General features: G+C 44.8%; 1 protein-coding gene across 1 annotated transcript in view; it reads right to left on the reverse strand.

The window, feature by feature from the left end:
- Positions 1–519: 519 nt before the first annotated feature.
- Positions 520–21,099, reverse strand: part of HIVEP3 (HIVEP zinc finger 3) — a 53,905-nt gene continuing 33,325 nt past the window's right edge. The window contains exons 4-6 of the mRNA XM_070949566.1: positions 11,932–12,030; positions 7,185–8,224; positions 520–1,896 (exon numbers count right to left, since the gene is read on the reverse strand). Coding sequence (XP_070805667.1) covers positions 1,042–1,896; positions 7,185–8,224; positions 11,932–12,030 — 1,994 coding nt within the window. The 3' untranslated portion in view covers positions 520–1,041. The remainder of the gene's footprint in view (positions 1,897–7,184; positions 8,225–11,931; positions 12,031–21,099) is intronic.

Consider the following 21,099-nt stretch of genomic DNA (forward strand, 5'->3'; position numbering starts at 1 on the left):
AAGCAGCAGCAGCGACATGGAATGTCAGCATTAAAGCAAGAATGGCTGCCAGAAAGAACAGATCCACACCATTCTCAGAATGTTTTTTTTTTTTTACATTCAATATATTTCTATTTCCTTCCAATTTATTTTATTTTAATTTTATTTTTTTCTCTTAAAAGGGGCTAACCCTTCATATGTCTATGTGTCCCTTTTTTAAAAAAAGTGCTTTTGTGGGTTGAATTTAGGGAGGCACCTGCTGAGATCGCCACTCTCTCTCCCTCCCCCTCCCCTCCCCTCCCCACCCTCCACCCCACTTTTTAGGGCAGGCAGAATTATTGTCACTGCCATGAATACCTCCCCAAAGTAAGTGCTAATTTCATCAACAATTCAAGGGTAAACACTTCTCCCCCCTCCCTACCCCCGAATCAGAACAGTCACAGCTGTCCTTAAAGCACATTTACAGGCAATCAGAATAATGCAAATAATAATAATAAAAATAAAAAAAACCATTATAAAATAACAAGCACTTCACCACATATTAAATAAAGCATGTAATAAATAGGGGTGGAGGGATTATAACTTCTGTACAGGGGGAGCGGATTTTTTTTTCTTCTTCCTTTTCTTTTTTCCTAATCAGTATGTATCTCTGAAAAGGCGTCGATTTTCCTAGAAGTTTTTCAGTGCATCCTTCGGGGAAAAAAAAGATTCTTGACTCTTTCCTGTCTGCATTTATCGGAGCCTGTTGGAACAGATGTGGTTATAATGGCAAATGAAGGGGGCATGGGTGATGGACTCCTTTTCAAGAGTAGTAAAACACTTGTAGCTTCAGTTTTGTATGTGTGTGTGTGCGTGTCAGGCAACCACAACAAAAAAGGGGGCATTGATAAAGGCACAAGTAAATGTGAAAGTAAAATGGAGGGCGGGAGGATGATTTCTCTACACCAGAGAGATTTTTTTTTTCCTTTAACGACCGATTATTCTAAAACCAACACAACAGCACTGGCCAAGGGTCTGTTGTTTCAACATCTGAAAAGTGGTTGACAGGACCCAGCCAAGGGCTTAAGTATCTCCTGTACGGTTCTCCACTCGGCTTTGAGCTAAGCCGAAGCCTGCAGCGTGTTCTAAGGATGGACTTCTTCTCCTATAGGCCCCTGCTTGTGGGGCCGGTTCTCCCGACAGGTTCCTTCTCCTGGTGGAGAGCCGGTGAGAGGACTGGCTGGATGAATGTTCCAACAAGCAGCCCATGCTGTTGCTTCGGTCCAGTGACTGCGTGGGGATGCTTGAAATAAAAGCGCAGGTGGATTTGAAAGTAGTGCACGAGCTGCCGCCGTATTTCTTCCCCTTCTCGGTGAAGGGTCCTTCTTCCCCATGAGCCAAAGGCTTTGGAGGACACTCCCCCTTTGAGCAGGAACTCATCATCGGGGAGGCCGTACAGCTCTCCTGCTCTCCTGAACTACACTTTTTTACCCTGTAACCCTTCTTGGAACGTGTTTGCTGAAGCTCGCTAGTCCTTGTTTTCTCTTCCATGCAGATGCCGCTCCGAAGCGGCGAGGCGGCTGATGAAGGAGGAGCTTCGTGTCTGTTTGGAGTTTCTTTGCCCCTGGCTTTCGTTGGGCTGAATTCAGAAGTGCTACCGCCGAGTTCAAAGTAGCTGGCCTGCAGGGACATCACTGATCCATGCCCCAAGCTGGGATGGGTGCTGGGTCTCGCCTGGACCATCTGGATGCCCCCAATGGGGATCATCGGGCAAGGGCTCCTGGGTAACTGCTGGGAGTGCAAAGGGAGGTGACTGAAAATATGGTCTTCCACTCGATCCGGAGCATGAATGGGTACTTGGTGGAGCGACTGCAAAGGTCGGAAATAGAGATGTTGAATGATGCCTGGTGACACTGTTGGGTTCCTGGACTCTGTCTTCTGCAATGACAAGAGGCATACAGAAAGTCAACTCTTTAAGTTTGGAACATACAGCTGTGGACACAAAACACTGCCTTACTTTAATAAGTTGTTCTTAATTTTTATGTTTTTTTTTTTTTTTAAAAAAAAGATGACTCAAAGGAGTCAAATTAAAAGAACATATTCCATTGCAACTGGTCCATTGCAGTGATGGAATTCACGTTTTTTTATTACCGGCGTGGCTTGGTGGGCGTGGCATGGTGTGGTGTGGCTTGGTGAGTGTGCCAGGGGAAGGAGACTGCAAAGTTTCCATTCCCATCCCACTCCAGGGGAAGAATACTGCAAAATCCCCATTCCCAACCCACTCTAGGGCCAGCCAGAGGTGGCATTTGCCGATTCTCAGAACTACTCAAAAGTTTTGCTACCAGTTCTCCAGAACCCATCAGAACCTGCTGAATAGTACCCCTGGTCCATTCCATCCTTCTCTCTTTCTTTGCTCTCTATTAAAACACAGCAAAACAAATATTTACACCTCAAAAGAACACATAATAATAATAATAATAATAATAATAATTTTATTTCTATACCGCCCTTCTCCCGAAGGACTCAGGGCGGTGTACAGCCTATTTAAAAACACAAACAAAACAATGATATAAAATTTAAAATAATTAAATAAATGGCTCAAATTTAAAACCCCAATAAATTTAAATACCCCAATTTAAAACTATTGTATTGATAGTCCGGCCTGGCGGAACAACAGGGTCTTCAATGCGCAGCGAAACACCCGGAGGTCAGATATCTTACGAATTTCCGGGGGCAGTTCATTCCACAGGGCTGGGGCTCCCACAGAGAAGGCCCTCCCCCTGGGCGTCGCCAGCCGACATAACTTGGCTGACGGCACCCTGAGGAGGCCCTCTCTGTGGGAACGAACTGGTCGGTGGGAGGCTATTGGTGGCAGAAGACGGTCTCGGAGGTACCCGGGTCCTATGCCATGGAGCGCTTTAAAGGTGGTAACCAACACCTTGAATCGCACCCGGAAGACCACCGGGAGCCAGTGCAGCTCGCGCAGGAGGGGTGTCACATGGGCATAACGGGTTGCGCCCATAACCACCCGCGCGGCCGCATTCTGGACCAGTTGGAGCTTCCGAGTGCTCTTCAAGGGGAGCCCCATGTAGAGAGCATTACAATAGTCCAACCGGGAAGTAACAAGGGCATGAGTGACCGTGCGCAGGGCGTCCCGATCCAGAAAGGGCTGCAACTGGCGAATCAGGCGAACCTGATAAAAGGCCCCCCTGGCCACGGCCGTCATATGCTCTTCTAAAGACAGCCGCGCATCCAGGAGGACACCCAGATTGCGAGCCCTCTCCGTGGGGGGCAAAGATTCACCCCCAATAGTCAGCGATGGCACCTGCTGACTATATCGGGGCGCCGGAAGCCACAGCCACTCGGTCTTGGAGGGGTTGAGTCTGAGCCTGTTCCTCCCCATCCAGGCCCGCACGGCCTCCAGGCAGCGGGACATCACATCAAGGGCATCGTTGGGGTGGTCTGGGGTGGAGATGTACAGCTGGGTATCGTCAGCGTACAGATGACACTTCACTCCAAAACCACGGATGATCTCACCCAGCGGCTTCACATAAATGTTGAACAGGAGGGGCGAGAGGACCGACCCCTGCGGCACTCCCCATGCGAGACGCCTCGAGGTCGACCTCTGCCCCCCTGCCAACACGAACTGCGAGCGGTCGGAGAGGAAGGAGGAGAACCACCGCAAAACGGTGCCCCCTATTCCTAACCCCCTCAACCGCTGCAGCATGATACCATGGTCGATGGTATCAAAAGCCGCTGAGAGATCTAATAGGACTAGGACAGAGGAACAACCCCTGTCCCGAGCCCTCCAGAGATCATCCACCAACGCGACCAATGCCGTTTCTGTGCTGTACCCCTGCCTGAAGCCCGACTGGTACGGGTCTAGATAGATAGCTTCATCCAGGTGCCGGGGAAGTTGTCGTGCCACCACGCTCTCAACAACCTTCGCCACAAAACGAAGGTTGGAGACTGGACGATAGTTGGCTAATTCAGCCGGGTCCAGGGAAGGCTTCTTGAGGAGGGGCCTCACTACCGCCTCTTTCAAGGCAGCAGGAAAGGCACCCTCACCCAAAGAAGCACCTATAATCCCCTGGAGCCAGCCTCGTGTAACCTCCCGGGAGGCCAGTACCAACCAGGAGGGACACGGGTCCAATAAACACGTGGCGGCACTAATCTTACCCAGAACCCTGTCCACATCCTCGGGAGTCACAGGATCAAACTCCTCCCAGATAACATTCTCAAGGCCTCCTCCCGTGGACTCATCCAATCGGAGTCCAAGCCATCCCGAATCCGAGCGACTTTATCGTGCAGGAATTGCACAAAATCCTCAGCACGACCCTGCAAGGGATCTTCCCGCACTCCCCCCCCGAAGAAGGGAGTGGGTCACCCTAAACAGGGCGGCTGGGCGGTTCTCTGCAGATGCGATAAGAGCGGAAAAATGGTTAGATTTTGCCGCTTTTATCGCCACTAGGTAGGTCTTGATATAGGACCTCACCTGTGTCCGGTCGGAATCGGATTGACTAGTCCTCCAAATGCTCTCTAGGCGTCTTTTCCGATGCTTCATCTCTCTCAGCTCCTCAGAGAACCAAGGAGCTAATTGAGATCGGCATCGGGTCAGAGGCCGCAAAGGCACGACGCGATCCAAAGCTCCGGCGGCCGCCCTTTCCCAGGCGGCCACCAGCTCTTCAGTCGAGTCATGTGTTAGAGTCTCAGGAAACGGCCCAAGCTCCGTCAGGAACCTTTCGGGATCCATCAGGCGCCTGGGACGGAACCATCTGGTCGGTTCCGTCTCCCTGCGGTGGGGGCAAGCGGTAGGAAAGTCTAGTTGAAGGAGTGAATGATCTGTCCATGACAAGGGTTTAATATCTAGGTCCCCTCTACCAAGATCATTCAACCACTGACCAGAGATAAAAATCAGGTCCAGAGTGTGTCCCCCTATGTGAGTGGGGCCTTGAACTAACTGGGTCAGGTCCAAGGCCGTCATGGAAGCCATGAACTCCCGAGCCACCTCTGACGCCTCACCTGCGGATGGGAGGTTGAAATCCCCCATGACAATAAGTCTGGGGGTATCAACCGCCACCCCGGCAATGACGTCGAGTAGCTCGGGCAGGGTCGCTGCCACATGGCAGGGAGCCAGGTACATAGTCAGCAAACCCATCTGCACCGCACGGCCCCACTTCACACAAAGGGACTCACATCCGGCTATCTGAGGAACAGTGGTCTCCCTCGGACAAAGACTCTCCCTAATGATCACCGCCACTCCCCCACCCCTCCCCTGGGCCCTTGGCTGATGAAATGCATGGAAACCTGGCGGGCACATCTCTATGAGGGGGACCCCCCCCTCTTGGCCCAACCAGGTCTCCGTAATACCTGCCAGGTCTGCACCCCCCTCCGAAATAAGATCACAGATGAGGGGGGCCTTATTAACCACCGACCTGGCATTACATAACATCAGCCGCGGACCCTGGGCCTGAGGCTCTACACAACCCAGGACACGAGTCACGCATTGGGGGCCGGAGTGCGCAATCGCTCGGAGACAGCGTGTGCGCACCCCCGACACTTGATATGACCCCCTGCACCCGTCGTACCTGCCCCTCCCACTCATGATTTCAATTACACAGCCCTTTCTATCGTCCCCCTGCCCCCCAGTTAAATTTCCTGTCACGACCCCTCTGCTGCAGCTAACCAACCCCTCATCCCGCACAGTCGCTATCTGGACCCCCCCAGGTCCACTTTTACAACTCCCACCCGTCCTCCCGGGTCCCCTTAAAATTTTCCTTAAAAATTTAGCTAAAAAACCCCTCAGCCCCCTCTTTGCTGCATGCCATCTCTCGGGGTCCCAAAGCCCGTCATCAAGATAGGCCCTCGATAACGTGGAGGGCCAGGCCTGTGAGAGGGGGGAGTCTCGCAGCGCAAGAAGGTCGGTTTTTTGGAGCATCAACCGAGCCAAAGATGGGAAAAGAAAAGCCAGTCCGGGAATCTATCATAGTCCAAGGGATAACTGAGCATAAAGGTCACAAAATATCCATTTATAGGGCTGGACTCCACTGTCCTCTCACGACAGGGAGAGGGTCCAATGTTCTTTTTCTCCAACAGAGGTTAATGGCCAACCATCCTCTCACGATGGCCGGTCCCGTTACAAAGTTGACGGGAGCAGTGTTCTATCCTCTCCGTTGGGATGTGGAAAATCCCTCAGCTCTCTCAAATGGTGCACAGTCTCTCCAACCAGCGAGGGTATGAGTGGAGCATAATAAAGGTCCAAAGTGTCCAAAGTGTAGATGTTAATAACGATGGTAATAATAAAAATATTAATAAGATGATAATAGACCCACGGGCACAAGATCTTCCTTGAGGTGAGAGTAGGAGTAGCGAGACAGGAAAGCCCAATCCAGGGGTGGTTGGCCATTAAGGTCAACACCCACCCTTACCTGGGGGGAAAGGGGGGGGGAGGAGAGACCACCCGAGGCGACCAAGCAACCAAACCATGGTCAGCCTCCTGTCTCTCCAGCCCAATTTCCACAACCCCCCAGTCACAGCTTTGTTCTAAAAACACCCCATCACAGTAATCACAGTCATCACAGATGGTAGTCTTAGGGGTGAGGCTGTCAGCTTCTCCTCCATCAACCTGCTGCCAGGCTGTTTCTCTGGCCGGCTGGTCCATGTCAGCCACTGCCACCGCCGCCGTCGCCGCCGTCGTCGCCAGCTCGCAACCAGGCACCCCAAGCTCCCAAGGCGCACCGGGGCCCCCGAAAACGCCGGAAAAGGGCGCCCCAGGGATCCAGAGGGCTATAGGGAGCGAGGGGGGGCCACTTCCAAGCCGCCGCCGCACAAACGCCGCCCGCCGCCGGATGCCTTGGCCTCCGCTTCCCTCCGACACCGGAAACAGCTGCCGCGGCCAGGCCCATCGCCCCATCTCCCGCGGTGCCGTCCAGCCCTGCCCTGACGTTCCGGAGGGCAAAAAAGCCCTCAACAGGCAGGGCGGATGCTCCCCTCACTGGGACTGGAGCCAGAGATGGACAGGAAGGCATGAGAATGCTAAGTTCTGGCAACCCAAGCAATACCCATTTCCAAGTTCTTGAACCCACCATTGGTAAAGCAAAGGTGTAAAAAAACAGGGATGGGCAATATAGGGATCTTCCGTATGGCCAATGATGTGAGACAACAGATGTTGCAGGGGAGAAACATCTAGAGCACCAAATTTCTACCCATCTCTGAGCACAGCTTACCAGTTTAGGGTCTTCGTGCAGCTCCGTATCTTTGTCAAAGGACCTGTGAGGTAGAGGCACTGAAGATGATATTCCATGCGGAGTTTTACGTAAGTTTTGTACTTTTTCATCTACTGCCACTTGGCTATGAGAAGGCCTATCCTCTCTTCCTGGGGATGGATACCGTGAAGGTGGCTCTGAATAGCTCTGGGACAGCATTTTCTTCAGAGATAAGTATCTAGATGATGACATTTCCCTGTTTGGAGAGATGGATCTCACCGGAGAAACCCCCCTTGCTGGCGGAAGGTATAAGGGGGACGAGAGCTCTCTCTTTGAAGAAAAGTATCTGCTAGGTGAGATCTCAAGTCTTGGTGATGAATTACAGAGGACAAATGACTCTCTCAGAGCTTGGTGACCGGAGGGCATTTCTCCCGTGTAGGACAAACTTTTTGGTGAAGTTTCATTTTTGGTTAACAGATGCTTTCGAGCCAAGGACCGGTTGTTTCCACCGCTGCTAAGCCCAGAGTCCTTGCTTGGGGAACATTTCCTTCTAGGCATGAGATCTTTGGAGATAGACAAATCCATTGCTAAGAGCATCTGCGGTCTTCTCACAGATTCCTTCTCAGCTGACGTTGAGAGCGCACTGGAGGACAGAGCTGGTCGGTGAAGTCTTAACAAGCTGTGGCACACAGCAACTTCACAGCTGTCAGCTGACCATTTCATTTCAGGCTCTAAGGAGGCAGTCTGGGAACACCGAACGGTACTTTCATTGCCAGAGGAAACATCTTCCACTGTGGACAAGATTGTCTTGGTGCCTTTCTCCTCAGAAGAGAAAGAACTTCTTGAAGAGTTCCCTGGAAGAGAAGTGTTCTTTGTTTCAGAAGGCTTTCCGAGTGATTCCTCTTGGTTTTCGTCTTCCTCCTCTTCCTCTTCCTCCTCCTCATCCTCTTCTTCCTCATTGTCATCATCATCATCAGACTCTTCCAAGTCTGAAAACTGGTGTTCGGGTAACTCAGATCCCTCCTGTCCTTCTGAATCTTGGAAGAGATCTTCAGTGGTTCCTAAAAGATGGAAGCAGAGCAAAACAATTTATCAGAAAAGGATACATAATACATGTACATATTCATATGCACACACTAGCTGGAGGCCCATGCTTCGCTACAAAACTATGTGCTCGGTCTTGATAAATTGACACTTAAAGCCTGAAACTTAATATAGAACATGTCTGCGTTAATGAGGAAGCACACTTCCAAGGAAATTAGAAATGTAAATTTCATTAAAAGTGCCGGTCCATCTCAGACTGTTTTCAGCACAATCTAAGGACTAAGATACTGCTTCTACCACTAATACAGATTTTACGTATAAAGGACACTTATTATTATGGGTTTTTCCCCATCTTCCCTTTCCCATTCATGTTAGGTGGAAGCAGAGAAAATAAACAGGTCTGGAGATAGTTCAAGGAGGATCAAATGAGGCTTTAATATACACAATTCAAAGCTTCCTACCTCCTGAAATATAATGGAAAATTGAGATAGAATTTTGTCAATTCTCAATCAATATGTAGCTTATAACAATGAAGTGTCTTGGCAGTTCACAACAAAAGGCCATTGAAGGCAATTAAAATGGTCATGATGAGAGGCTAATGAAGTAAAATATTTATATATTACAACGAACATTCAATTGGTTGTATAAATTCCAGGGTGGATAAAAATCAATGATTTTTTTAAAAGAATCAAAAAAATCAGATTTTTTTTATTTAAATTGGATTTTTTTGATTTAAATCGGATTTTTTTTATTTTTATTGAATTTATTTTAATAAAAAAATTTTGGGGTAAAAATCTGTCGTAAGATAGTTTTCTATTTAAGATACATAAATAATTTAGTTTATTTAGCATGAAATGGAGCTTAGTTATGTAGCATGAGGCTGTATATTCTGCAACACTGGGACTATCGGTGAGTCAACAGTGGGTCAAAGGAGTAGCAGAGATGACAGCTGCTCTTTAAAAATTATGATTTAAATCGAGTTGATTTAAATCAAGCCTTTTTACTAGTGATTTAAATCATGATTTAAATTGTGATTTAAATCAACTCGATTTAAATCAAATCCACCCTGATAAATTCCCATAAGCTATCTGAAACCGTTCCATTTTCAATAGTCTCTGGAAAACTAGTATTTTGGGGCCAAATATGTTCTCCAATGAAAGAGTTAGTGGTAAAAGGAAAGCATTAAAGGCCATCAAAGAATAGGGTGGATTAGGATTGAATCAGTATCCACCAAGAATTTTCAGATATTTTCTCTACTAGGAGTGTTATTCACTTCTTTTCATTCTTGGGTCATTTCACTTATTTATCTACATAACAGATGGATGATTTATGCAGGGGTGATACAGAAATATAATTTTCCGTTATTTTATTCTATTTTATGTATTAAATTATTGTATTTTTATCCCATAATTATTGTATTTTAACCTGTTCTTATTTTAAATAGTTTTTACAGGACTTTATTGGTAATACGTTGTGAGTTGTCATAGACCTTCCTGCTCCAGCCTTCCCTGTCCTGTAGTTCTCTACAGCACCAGCCAGAGTCACAATTTCCAGCAAACCCTCGAGTGAACAGATCTGTTCTTCATTCCCTTTCTCTCCTCCTTTGAAAACTTAGAATTTATATATATATATATCTGATGTCATGGTTTGGCCGGGGCCACCCAATGTCTCAAAATGCCCCTGAAAGCAACCCAAAGGTAATCCATCTAAAAGGCAAAGAACCATTCTGGGAAAGCTCCCTTGAAGCTCATCGGTTATTCTGAGTAAGTTAACAGACTCGAAAACTCCTCCGGCAATTTGATGCCAGAGCAGATGTCCATGGCTGACACATATGAGTGCACCTCCCTTGTGACTGACACAATACTGTTCCCTCGCCCTCCCTTGCCTGCATGTGCTTTCATCCCCAGGGGTGAAACTCTGGCAAGGCACCAATGCTTCCAAACACAGCTTTTGCCTGTTGCAAAGCAAAAAGAGGGAAAGACACACATCCACAGAGGTGGGGGGGAGAGGGAGAGAAGGGAGAGTGGGGGAGAGAGAGAGGGAGACAGAGAGAGGCAGAGAGTACATATATATTGTGTGTGTATATACACACAATCTCTCTCTCTCTCTCTCTCTCTCTCTCTCTCTCTCTCTCTCTCTCTCTCTCTCTCTCTCTCTCTTTCTACTCATGTTTCCCCGAAAATAAAACCCTGTCTTATATTTTTTGAACCCTGAAATAAGCGTTTGGCCTTATTTTCGGGGAGGTCTTATTATTTTGGGGGACGTGGAGGAAACCAGAGGAAATGGCAGGAACCGGCTGCACATGTGTTTAAATCTTTTCAGGGAGGGCTTATTTTCAGGGGGGGGCTTATTTTAGCGCATGCGCTCAAAAGCCCGATTGGGCTTATTATCTGGGGATGTCTTATTTTTGGGGAAACAGGGTATCTCTCTCTCTCCCTCCCTCCCTCCCTCCCTCCTTCGTTCTTCTCCCAAGCAGACAGAACTTGGGGAAATGATGGCCCAAATTGATCTCCTACAGATAACTGTTGAAATCTAGTTAAGAGCCCTATGCAGCTCAAAAGCCACATTTGCCCCCCATTCTGTCTCAAATCGGGGTCGACAACTCTAAAAATATAAAAACAAAACCAGTGCTGTGGAGACGGAAGCTCTCCTAACGATGGCGGTGGAGGTTGTGTTCCGCCAAGAGGCCATTTATCGAAGAAGAAGCCATGCAAGCAGAAGTTCCCACCTACTTGTTAGAACAAGGAGTCCAATGTCCCCCCGCAGATCTGTATCTCTACTTAGCATCAAGAATGGTGTCTGGCGGGGAGGAGCAACCAAGACCCTTGAGATGATTCCCATCACAACTGTCATAATCTCACAGCCGTGGTCGTGCTTGGTGACTCTGGGCATGCGTGGGCACTCAATCCCAGCCATGTGGAGAACATCGAGGTTCCATTCCCCCAAAAGTACAGTCCAGTGGTTGAATTCCAATTTTTTTTACTACCGGTTCTGTGGGCGTGGCTTCGTGGGTGTGGCTTGGTGGGCATGGCAGGGGAAGGATACTGTAAAATTTCCATTCCCACCCCCCACTCCAGGGGAAGGTTACTGCAAAATCCCCATTTCCTTCCAATTGGCTGGGACTTGGGAGGCAGAGAATAGATGGGGGCGGGGCCAGTCAGAATTTTTACTACCGGTTCTCCGAACTACTCAAAATTTCCACTACCGGTTCTCCAGAACTGGTTAGAACCTGCTGAAAATCACCTCTGATTCCCTCCCCACTCCAGGTGAAGGATACTGCAAAATCCCCATTCCCACTCTACTCCTGGGGGAAGGATACTGCAAAATCTCCATTCCCTCCTCACTCTGGGGCCAGCCAGAGGTGGTATTTGCCGATTCTCTGAACTACTCAAAATTTCCGCTACCAGTTCGCTGAACTGCTCAAAATTTCTGCTACCAGTTCTCCAGAACTGGTTAGAACCTGCTGAAACCCACCTCTGATTCCCTCCCCACTCCAGGGGAAGGATACTGCAAAATCCCCATTCCCACCCTACTCCTGGGGGAAGGATACTGCAAAATCTCCATTCCCTCCTCACTCTGGGGCCAGCCAGAGGTGGTATTTGCCGATTCTCTGAACTACTCAAAATTTCCACTACCGGTTCGCTGAACTGCTCAAAATTTCTGCTACCGGTTCTTCTGTCAGAACCTGCTGAATTTCACCCCTGGTCCAGTCCCAAATCTTTACCTTCCTCTGGTTCCAGCTCCCCCGGTGAAGACGCCAACACACCCATCTCCTGACATTTTTTGCTGTGGGCTTTTGACTTCATATGTTTAGTCAGATTCCCTGCAAATGAAAACAGAACAGGCACAAATGGTCAGCTGTTGTTTGCTAGCTACACTCAGCAACCGGTTAACGTTTATCGGCAAGCAATGCTTTACATTCCAAGGCCAGAAACAGAAGGCTGCTATACTCTTGACATCAAGCAGCTGCCCTGAGTGGCTAATTCATTCTCTGCTTCTCCCAGTTACTACAGAATTGCTTTTCACAACTGCTAGCTCTCATGCAAGGCAGGAAAAGCCAGCAGGCGCATGCTTTGCAAAAACAGGGAAAGCCCTACTCAAAACTCTTCCCTGCGACATGCAAAAGAGGCGGTAGGTACTGGATACTCATTGCCAGAGTGCATAAAGCAGAGATGGCCACATCATGCCTAGGGGGTGCCAGGTGGTGGCAATTCTTAAGGTGACGATGATGGAATTCCCCAAATCAAATATATCCAAAAGCTCACAGATTTATTTATTTAAAAAAAAAACAGAATTATTACCTTTGGTTGCCTTTTTTGTCTGAAAAAAAACTACTGACCTAGGACATTAACACAATCGTAAATTCTGCTCCAGAAATTAGCAAAGAGAGAGATGTCAAAGGAGATCTGGGAGTGGAGTAAAATGAAGAAGAAACCAAAGCTCTCCTAGGGTATGACTAAATTCTCATTTTTTAATTTAGGATAAGCTTTACGACGGCTCTTTCACCTCTTGCTTTATCCTTACAATTTTTTAAAAAATTTTTAAATGCACAGAGTTTGCATTCTGAAGTCTGTTTTTCCAAGATCTCTGCTACCACGCCAGTAAAACCTCAGCCAATTTTTATATTCTCCCAACTTCTGGAAATCACTACTCAGGTCATTTAACTCAACATCTTATTTATTTAGTTTTAAACAAGGAGTACTGTTGTCTTTTTTCAATTGCCAAGTCATGTCCAACTCTTCACGACTCCATAGTCCATAGCACGCAATCCTCCCCACCCTCCACTGTCTCCTGGAGTTTGCCCAAATTCATGTTTGTTGCATCAATAACCAGGGGTGGGCTGCTGGGGGTTCGCACTAAGATTCTGTGCAGTTCAGAGAACCCCCAAATCCCACTCCTGGCTGGCGCCACCCACCTTGACCCTCCCAGGAGTCCCCACGTGGCCTGTTGTGGATGCAGGTGCGTGCAGGGCGTGCAGGGAGGCTCTGGGAGGGCAAAAATGGGCCTACGAGAAGTTCGGGAAGGCCAGAAACGGGTCTGTTTCTAGTCTCCAGAACCTGGGGAGGCCATTTTCGCCCTCCCAGAAGCTCGAGGAAAGCCTCCGGAGCCTGGAGAGGGCAAAAATGCCCCCCCCTCCACCATGATGCAGGAGGCCAACTAGGCCACACCCACCATGGCCACGCTCCCCGGCAACTGGGCAGAGAACCCCTTGCTAAAATTTTTGAAGCCCACCCCTGTCAATGACTATCTAACATCTCATCCTCTGTTGTCCCCTTCTCCTTTTGCTTTCCATCTTTCCCAACATCATAGTCTTTTCCAATGAGTCCTCTCTTCTCCTTTGGTGGCCAAAATATTTGAGCTTCAGCTTCAGTCTTTCCAAAGAACAATCAAGAGTTGATTTCCTTTAGGGTCGACTAATTTGATCTCCTTACAGTTCAAGGGACTCTCAAGAGTCTTCTTCCAGCACAAAAAAAAAAAAAAAATGCCTGCATGTAAAGTTTGCTCATTTAACATTAAACCATGATCTGAACCCAACGGCAAGCAAATATGAAACAGAAAGAGGTTTTTATCTAGATAGAATTACCCTAGATGTCTTGCATTTGAAAGCAAAATAGATTTGCTACAGACACACGGACTGCTTCCAAATATAGGCTATGCTTTTGGAATAATGTCTACGTGTCCAATAATAAATCAAAACAGGTCACTGCTCAGCTTCCAGGTGATCAGGTAAATGTGACTTTTGGGGCCCAGACTGGGGAATGTTGCAATAAAGCAGCAGAAGAACATGATGAGGGGCTGACCTAATGAATCATTGGAAAACTTGATAAGAGCCACATGGCTCTACGCATTAAGGATCATTAAAAAAAACAACCAACCCCTTCAGTTTAAGTCTTTAAATTGCAGTTGTTGCTTAACCCAACCATGGAAGTTAGTTACAAGTCTCAGAGGATGAAAATTCAAAGGGATTGCATGATGTGCTTTTTGGAGATTGCAACAATGAGCGTTTACAATCCTACTAGTCTTCGGTGAATATTTTTGCACTTCAGAATGTTAAGGAAGGGAGAAATTCTGAAACATCCAAGCCGGAGAAACAGTTGGGAATCTAACAGTAGCTTTATTATGAATCCTAGGAACCTGTATCCAACAGCAGATTGAGGAAACCAACTTTAATCAAATCCTGAGTAACCAATTTCTCCACTGAAATCACCAGAAGTAAATGCCTATTCTCTCTTAAACAGCAAAATAGAAAAGGTACAACAGCGGGGAAGACAGGGCTATGAAAGAGATGTAATTGGACTGGCACTGAAATCAAGCAAAATCATGTTTAATTTTTTGTTTAATCTGATTCCACCCATTTTTTTTTGTCCTGATTCAATCCACATTAGGCAAGTACAGTGCACATAATCTTACTCAAAGGATTAGGGCAGCCTTTATCTTGAAAAATATTACGTATTCTTGAACTATAAGATTACAGAGACAAATAGCTATGAGGTCAATTGTTTCTTCTATGAGCTACCTTACCTAGAGAAAAAAACATGTTTTTGAGCAGTGAATTTGTAAAAAAACCATTGTTCCAATTATTTAATGTAAAAAGGCTTGAACTTTCTGAATTAGAATAACCACTGGATTATCTATTTCCAAAAATAGGATTTCTTCAAATCAAAGGGTTTGAACGAGTCCTAGATACAACCTCAAAAGTTCTTTTTCTCACCAACAGCAAGCACTCTAGCATATATCAGACTCCCAAATTCCCTTTTAGGATTAGATTTATATTCATCAGGCTGCTTAGTCTTGACATACTTTTCAAACTCTAGATTATTGAGGAATTCTGGAGAATTTGAAAGTTTGCACCTTATTTCATGACTCCAAATTAATATAAACCGTGTTTCCCTGAAAATAAGACCCTGTCTTATGGGGGGTTTTTTTGAACCCTGAAATGCTTGGCCTTATTTCCGGGGAGGTCTTCTTATTTTGGGGTACATGGAGCAAGACGGGGCTCCTCTTGCTGTCTTACCTGATTTCTAGCTCTGTCTCCCTAACCCTAACCAGAGGAAATGGCGGGGACCAGCTGAGCATGTGTTTAAATATTTTCAGGGGGGGCTTATTTTCAGGGGGCGGCTTATTTTGGCGCATGTGCTCAAAAGTGTGATTGGGCTTATTATCAGGGGATGTCTTATTTGCAGGGAAACAGGGTGTTACCCTAATATAGAGGTTAGAATTTATCCAGATTAGTCCAGACTGTTCAGAACATGGACATGTGATAGTAAAAAGTTCAGAGTTCCAAATTGGTTAATTAGTTTGGACAGTGATTCTAGCTTTTGCTTATGGATCAATGTAATGGCATCAGACAAAACTCCTTTTTATATTCCTCTCCTTGTTCCTAATATGAAAGTGGTAATGAATAGAAGTTATTTTTGCTATAGTTACAATTATCTAATCAAGAAGAACCATAAAATAGTTGGCATATTACACCATCTAAAGAAGAATGAATTCTTAATAATTAAAAAAAGCAACATGATACATTGAGGTTTATTCATTGTGGAGGTATGTTTTCAATGAATTGTTACACTTCAGTCCCCAGAGGAGATACCTTCACATATATCATAATGTCTAATTATATCAAAGTGGGAACAATGGAAGAGTTATTAAATAATCGATTATATTATTCCCAATGTGAGTTAAATATTGGTACAAGTTTTCTTGTTAGTGCCCAAGTTTGATTTTGTCTAGTCTCCATTTCTTTCTTTCTTTCTTTCTTTCTTTCTTTCTTTCTTTCTTTCTTTCTTTCTTTCTTTCTTTCTTTCTTTCTTTCTCTTTCTTTCTTTCTTTTTCTTTCTTTCTTTCCTTCCTTCCTTCTCTTTCTTTCTTCCTTTCCTTTCCTTCCTTCCTTCCTTCCTTTCTATCACAATCCTCTTTATAATATTTGCAACTAAGTCATAGGGTATTAATGCTATAAATAAAGGATTTTGTTATCCAGGGAGAAAAAATTAAGGACAGAAATGAGAAGGTGAAACCATACCAACTGATCACAGCCCCACATCTGCTCATACGTGACTAGAGATAGGAAGAAATGTCAGGTTTTCCATCTCTTCCAGTTACTCACTAAATGATAAATCAGTCCAGAAAGGGCTTTTCAGTTCTAAGGGATTTTTTTCCCCACCTTTATTACTTTATAAGTAACTCAAGGTGGTGAACACTCCTTCCTCTTCCTATTTTCCCTACAATAACTCTGTTAGGTGGGTTGGGCTGAGAGAGAGCGAGTGGCCTGAAGCCCCTTAACCAGCATTCATGCCTGAGACAGGACTAGAATTCACTGTCTCCTGGTTTCTAAGCCAGCACCTTCACTACTACCCCAATCAGTTTGACAACATTTATTCTTTTTGGGTAGCCACAGAATTTGGCCATCCAAATTGAGCATAGCGAAATTTATGCCAAGATCATTAAATGCAGCAGATCAAACAAAATAACATTGCGATGGCCTTCTTTACTACATATTTATGTATCTCTGTGTTTGCGTATCTGCATAATAGGCACTTTTAGGATCAAGCTCAGGTTTAATAATAAATTCTGTTTGCAACAAGCTACCAAAGCAGAAAGAAAAGGGAAAGGAAAAAAATGGGGAAAAGGCCCATTCACTATTTGTGAATAACACAACCCAAACAAAACGGACTTTCCATTCTCATTTCCTTCAGTTGGAGAATGAAGTGTTGTTTTTCCTCAGCCCTGTAATTGGATTCTAAGTGGCTTAGATGTGCTCAAATAATTCGATGGCAGAGGAAAGCCTTTTACTGGATCTTAAAACACACACGAATCGTATAGCTAATCTTTCCCCCACCTTTTAAGGTGAATATTTGAAATTGCTTAAATTCACTTCAAAGGCTACATCCCACTTATCCATTATAACAAGTGCACTGAAAAGTACCTCAGATTTGTTTGTGCAATAGAACTTGGTTTCTTTCTAGAAAACAAGCACACAAGCAAGAAAACTCTGGGAAGGAGGGTATAATTCAGAGAGGGAAAAGCTTTTCCCAACGAACTGACTGAAGATCAGACCTCTCCAGAAGCTGGGTTTCCTTTGCAGAAGGAATAAATGCTATTCTATCTTGTGATACAATGACTAATATTGTTTACACTATTGTGTAAACAATAAACAATATTGCTTACACTATTTGACCAGTTTCTGAGATTTCTGAAGGACACAAATCTGACTGCAAATTATTTCCCAACTATCTCATTTTCCAAAAGCATCATAGCATCAAGTTGAACATGTCAAGTCCCATAATGCTCTTATTTAGATATCTTATCTTATTTTAGCTTAGCTTAGCTTAGTTTAGCTTAGCTTATCATCTTATCTTATCTTATCTTGTCTTGTCTTGTCTTGTCTTAGAATAGAATAGAATAGAATAGAATAGAATAGAATAGAATAGAATAGAATAGAATAGAATAGAATAGAATAGAATAACAGAGTTGGGAGGGACCTTGGAGGTCTTCTAGTCCAACCCCCTGCCCAGGCAGGAAACCCTACACCACTTCAGACAAATGGTTATCCAATATCTTCTTAAAAATTTCCAGTGTTGGAGCATTCACAACTTCTGGAGGCAAGTTGTTCCACTGATTAATTGTTCTAACTGTCAGGAAATTTCTCCTTAGTTCTAGGTTGTTTCTCTCCTTGATTAGTTTCCACCCATTGCTTCTTGTCCTGCTCTCAGGTGCTTTGGAGAATAGCTTGACTCCCTTTTCTTTGTGGTAACCCTTGAGATATTGGAACACTGCTATCAAGCTATCGTCACTCAAAAACTTCTGATAATACTACAGATACTAGGAACATTTTGCTAGTTCAAGCTTCAGGATAAAATCCCAGAAAAATTGTCAACAATCTTTTCTCCCAAGCTTATTACTTTCTCCAAAGTTAAATTATAATAAGGTTTACAAATCAACAAAGTTGGAACAGAATAGAAACAATGTTCTATGTCTGCTTTGATAGACTTCTGTTATGCAGTCATTTTTTTTATGTGCAGAAATGAGGACCTACATTTTTATCATACAAGCATTATGATGTTCCTTGAACGGAGACTCAACCCAGAAAAGATTCAGGGGACAGGTGAGTTGCAAATCTCCATCTGATCAAGAGAAATCAGAGCTTTCCTCTATGCCCTCCTTATATGAAAATGCAATCCTCCCTTCCACTTCAAATTCTGATTACTACAGTATAACCCTAGGGGGTTTCTATTATTTTTCAGCTACACAAGCAGCATGAAACTACAGTAATTGCCTTGAATTGTTTTAAAGATTGCTGCCATCATCCCCCAGGAATTAAATAAATGACTAGGTTCTGTCTGCATTTTTAGACACTATATTCTCGGCTAGGACAACAGTTTTTCCTTATGAAGTTGTCCAAGGTCCTGAAAATGCTGTAATTATCTTTACTGTATATGTTCTGCACACTTGTGCTCTGTGAGGTTTAGACTTCTGGGCAGAGCCACAATAGATATTCAGGGACTTATACGAGCAGCTTCCAAGAAAAGCTTGCCAAATTTTAAGAGCTGATTTTTTTTTCCTGTCTCAGATTAAAACCCTAGAGAAGTGGGGGAGGGGGGGGATGGCTGACTTTCTGTATAACCTTGTATCTCCCCACATAGGACACACAAGCACATTGATGTATGATGTACAAGAGGAAAAAGAATAAGGATGGAATCAGAAAAGATATTTTATTCCTCCTGTATGCTATCTGTATTCTTGCCAAGAGTTGTGGAAGGTATTCGAAAGGAATGGATGCTGGGGATTGAGAGGATTGAGAGCAAGACATTTGAGATCATAGGTAGGTAGGTAGGTAGCAATGGTGGGATTCAAATATTTTTACTACCGGTTCTGGGGCTTGGTGGGCGTGGCAAGGGAAGGTTACTGCAAAATCCCCATTCCTTCTGGATCAGCTGGGACTCGGGAGGTAGAGAATAAATGGGGGCGGGGCCAGTCAGAGGTGGTATTCACCAGTTCTCCGAACTACTCAAAATTTCCACTACCGGTTCTCCAGAACTGGTCAGAACCTGCCGAATACCACCTCTAGTAGGTAGGTAGGTAGGTAGGTAGGTAAAGAGGAAGTGGAGGAGGGGAGGAAGGAGGGAGAACCAAATTCTAAACATCTAATTACTTTGGAAAATAAGTTCAATTCTTTCTGATTTTCTTCAGGAAAAATACTTTTAAACTAAAGAGGCACATTCCCCCACGCCTATGTTTCATTGAACTGAACAACAAACTCTATATACAGTAGTGGGCAAAATTGTGGAAAACCTTTTGGGAAAAGTGTATTTTTGAGGTTTGATGGCTAAGAACACCACTTTTTTTGGAGGGGGGGAGGTTCAAAGATAATCCTATTCCGCTGCTTGAATGGCCTGGGAATAGCCCAGACCTTAACCCAAGAGAACATCTATGGAACCGACTAAAGAAACTTGTTAGTCAGAAGCAGTGGTGAAATCCAATTTTTTTTTTACTACCGATTCTGTGGGCGTGGCTTGGTGGGTGTGGCTGGGGAAAGATACTACAAAATCTCCATACCCACCCTACTCCAGGGGAAGGATACTGCAAAATCTCCATTCCCACCCTACTCCAGGGGAAGGATATTGCAAAAGCCTCATTCCCTCCCCACTCCTGGGAGAAAGATATTGCAAAATCTCCATTCCCACCTCACTCTGGGGCCAGCCAGAGGTGGTATTTGCTGGGTCTTCAAACTACTCAAAATTTCCGCTACCAGTTCTCCGGACTGCTCAGAATTTCTGCTACCGGTTCTCTGGACTGCTCAACATTTTCCTATTGGTTCTCCAGAACCTGCCAGAACCTGCTGGATTTCACCCCTGGTCAGAAGCAACTCAGCAATAAAACCCAGTTAATAGAAGCAATGATTCAATCTTGGTTTCACATTATAACAGCTGCAGAACTAAAAGGCTTGGTTCACTCCATGGGAAGACATTGTAAGGCCATAATTCATGCTAAAAGTTACCCAACTATTAACTGACATGGTGATCATTTTTGTATATCTCGTTTTTTCTGTGTTTCACTTTTCTTCTTTATACTGTAACTGCTATTCTAATAGCAAATCCTTCATAAAAGTTATTGCATTACATTCTTGATTAAATTATCTTTCTATTGATATATAATTTTATGGTACTATTGCAAAAAAAAAAAGTGGTGTTATTAGCTAGTTTTAGAAAATACACTTTCCCCAAAAGATTTCCAAAATTTTGGCCACTACTGTATGTACCTCTCAGAATTCAGATGATGAACTCTAGACCAGAACTTACATTGTCTCACAATCATTCCATCCCACTTTTCAATTATATCAAAGAAGAGTTCCAAATACTTTTTCCATACCCATTCACTTGATCCTTCTGGGCAAGCATTGTATGCCAACTGAATATCTCTTTTCAAAGTCTTGGGAAGAGGCGGTTACCAGTTTGCAACCTGTCACCTGTCAAACTAAGGCACTATGTGAATTCAAACACGGAGCTAATGCTTTGATGACGACCCAACTGCGACTTTTGGTTCTAGAAATCAGAAATGAGAATCACCCAAGAGAGGCATTCGGAACCCTTGAATTTACACTTCAAATGGAAGCTGATTTCTCTTAAGCAAAATATGCATATTTCTCATAGCAGTTTCTGATATCCTAGGTAGAGGTTTCTATACTTGATCAAGGTTAGTACAGGCTAATAGGCTACAGAAATCTTTGGCAAAGCTACAGATCCCATGTAACACTGATGATTTTTGTGAATATTATCACTATGACTTGCAAAAACATCCATACCAGTTTAAGTTAAGGTGCCACTTCTCCAAATCTGACCACATGTTACCTTCTGCAAATTTCTCAACAACATAATGGCTGGTAGCTAAGTTCCCG

This window comes from Pituophis catenifer, unplaced genomic scaffold, assembly GCF_029215685.1.
Source record: "Pituophis catenifer annectens isolate HBS135680 unplaced genomic scaffold, rPitCat1.0.hap2 SCAF_9, whole genome shotgun sequence".
Lineage (NCBI taxonomy): Eukaryota > Metazoa > Chordata > Lepidosauria > Squamata > Colubridae > Pituophis > Pituophis catenifer.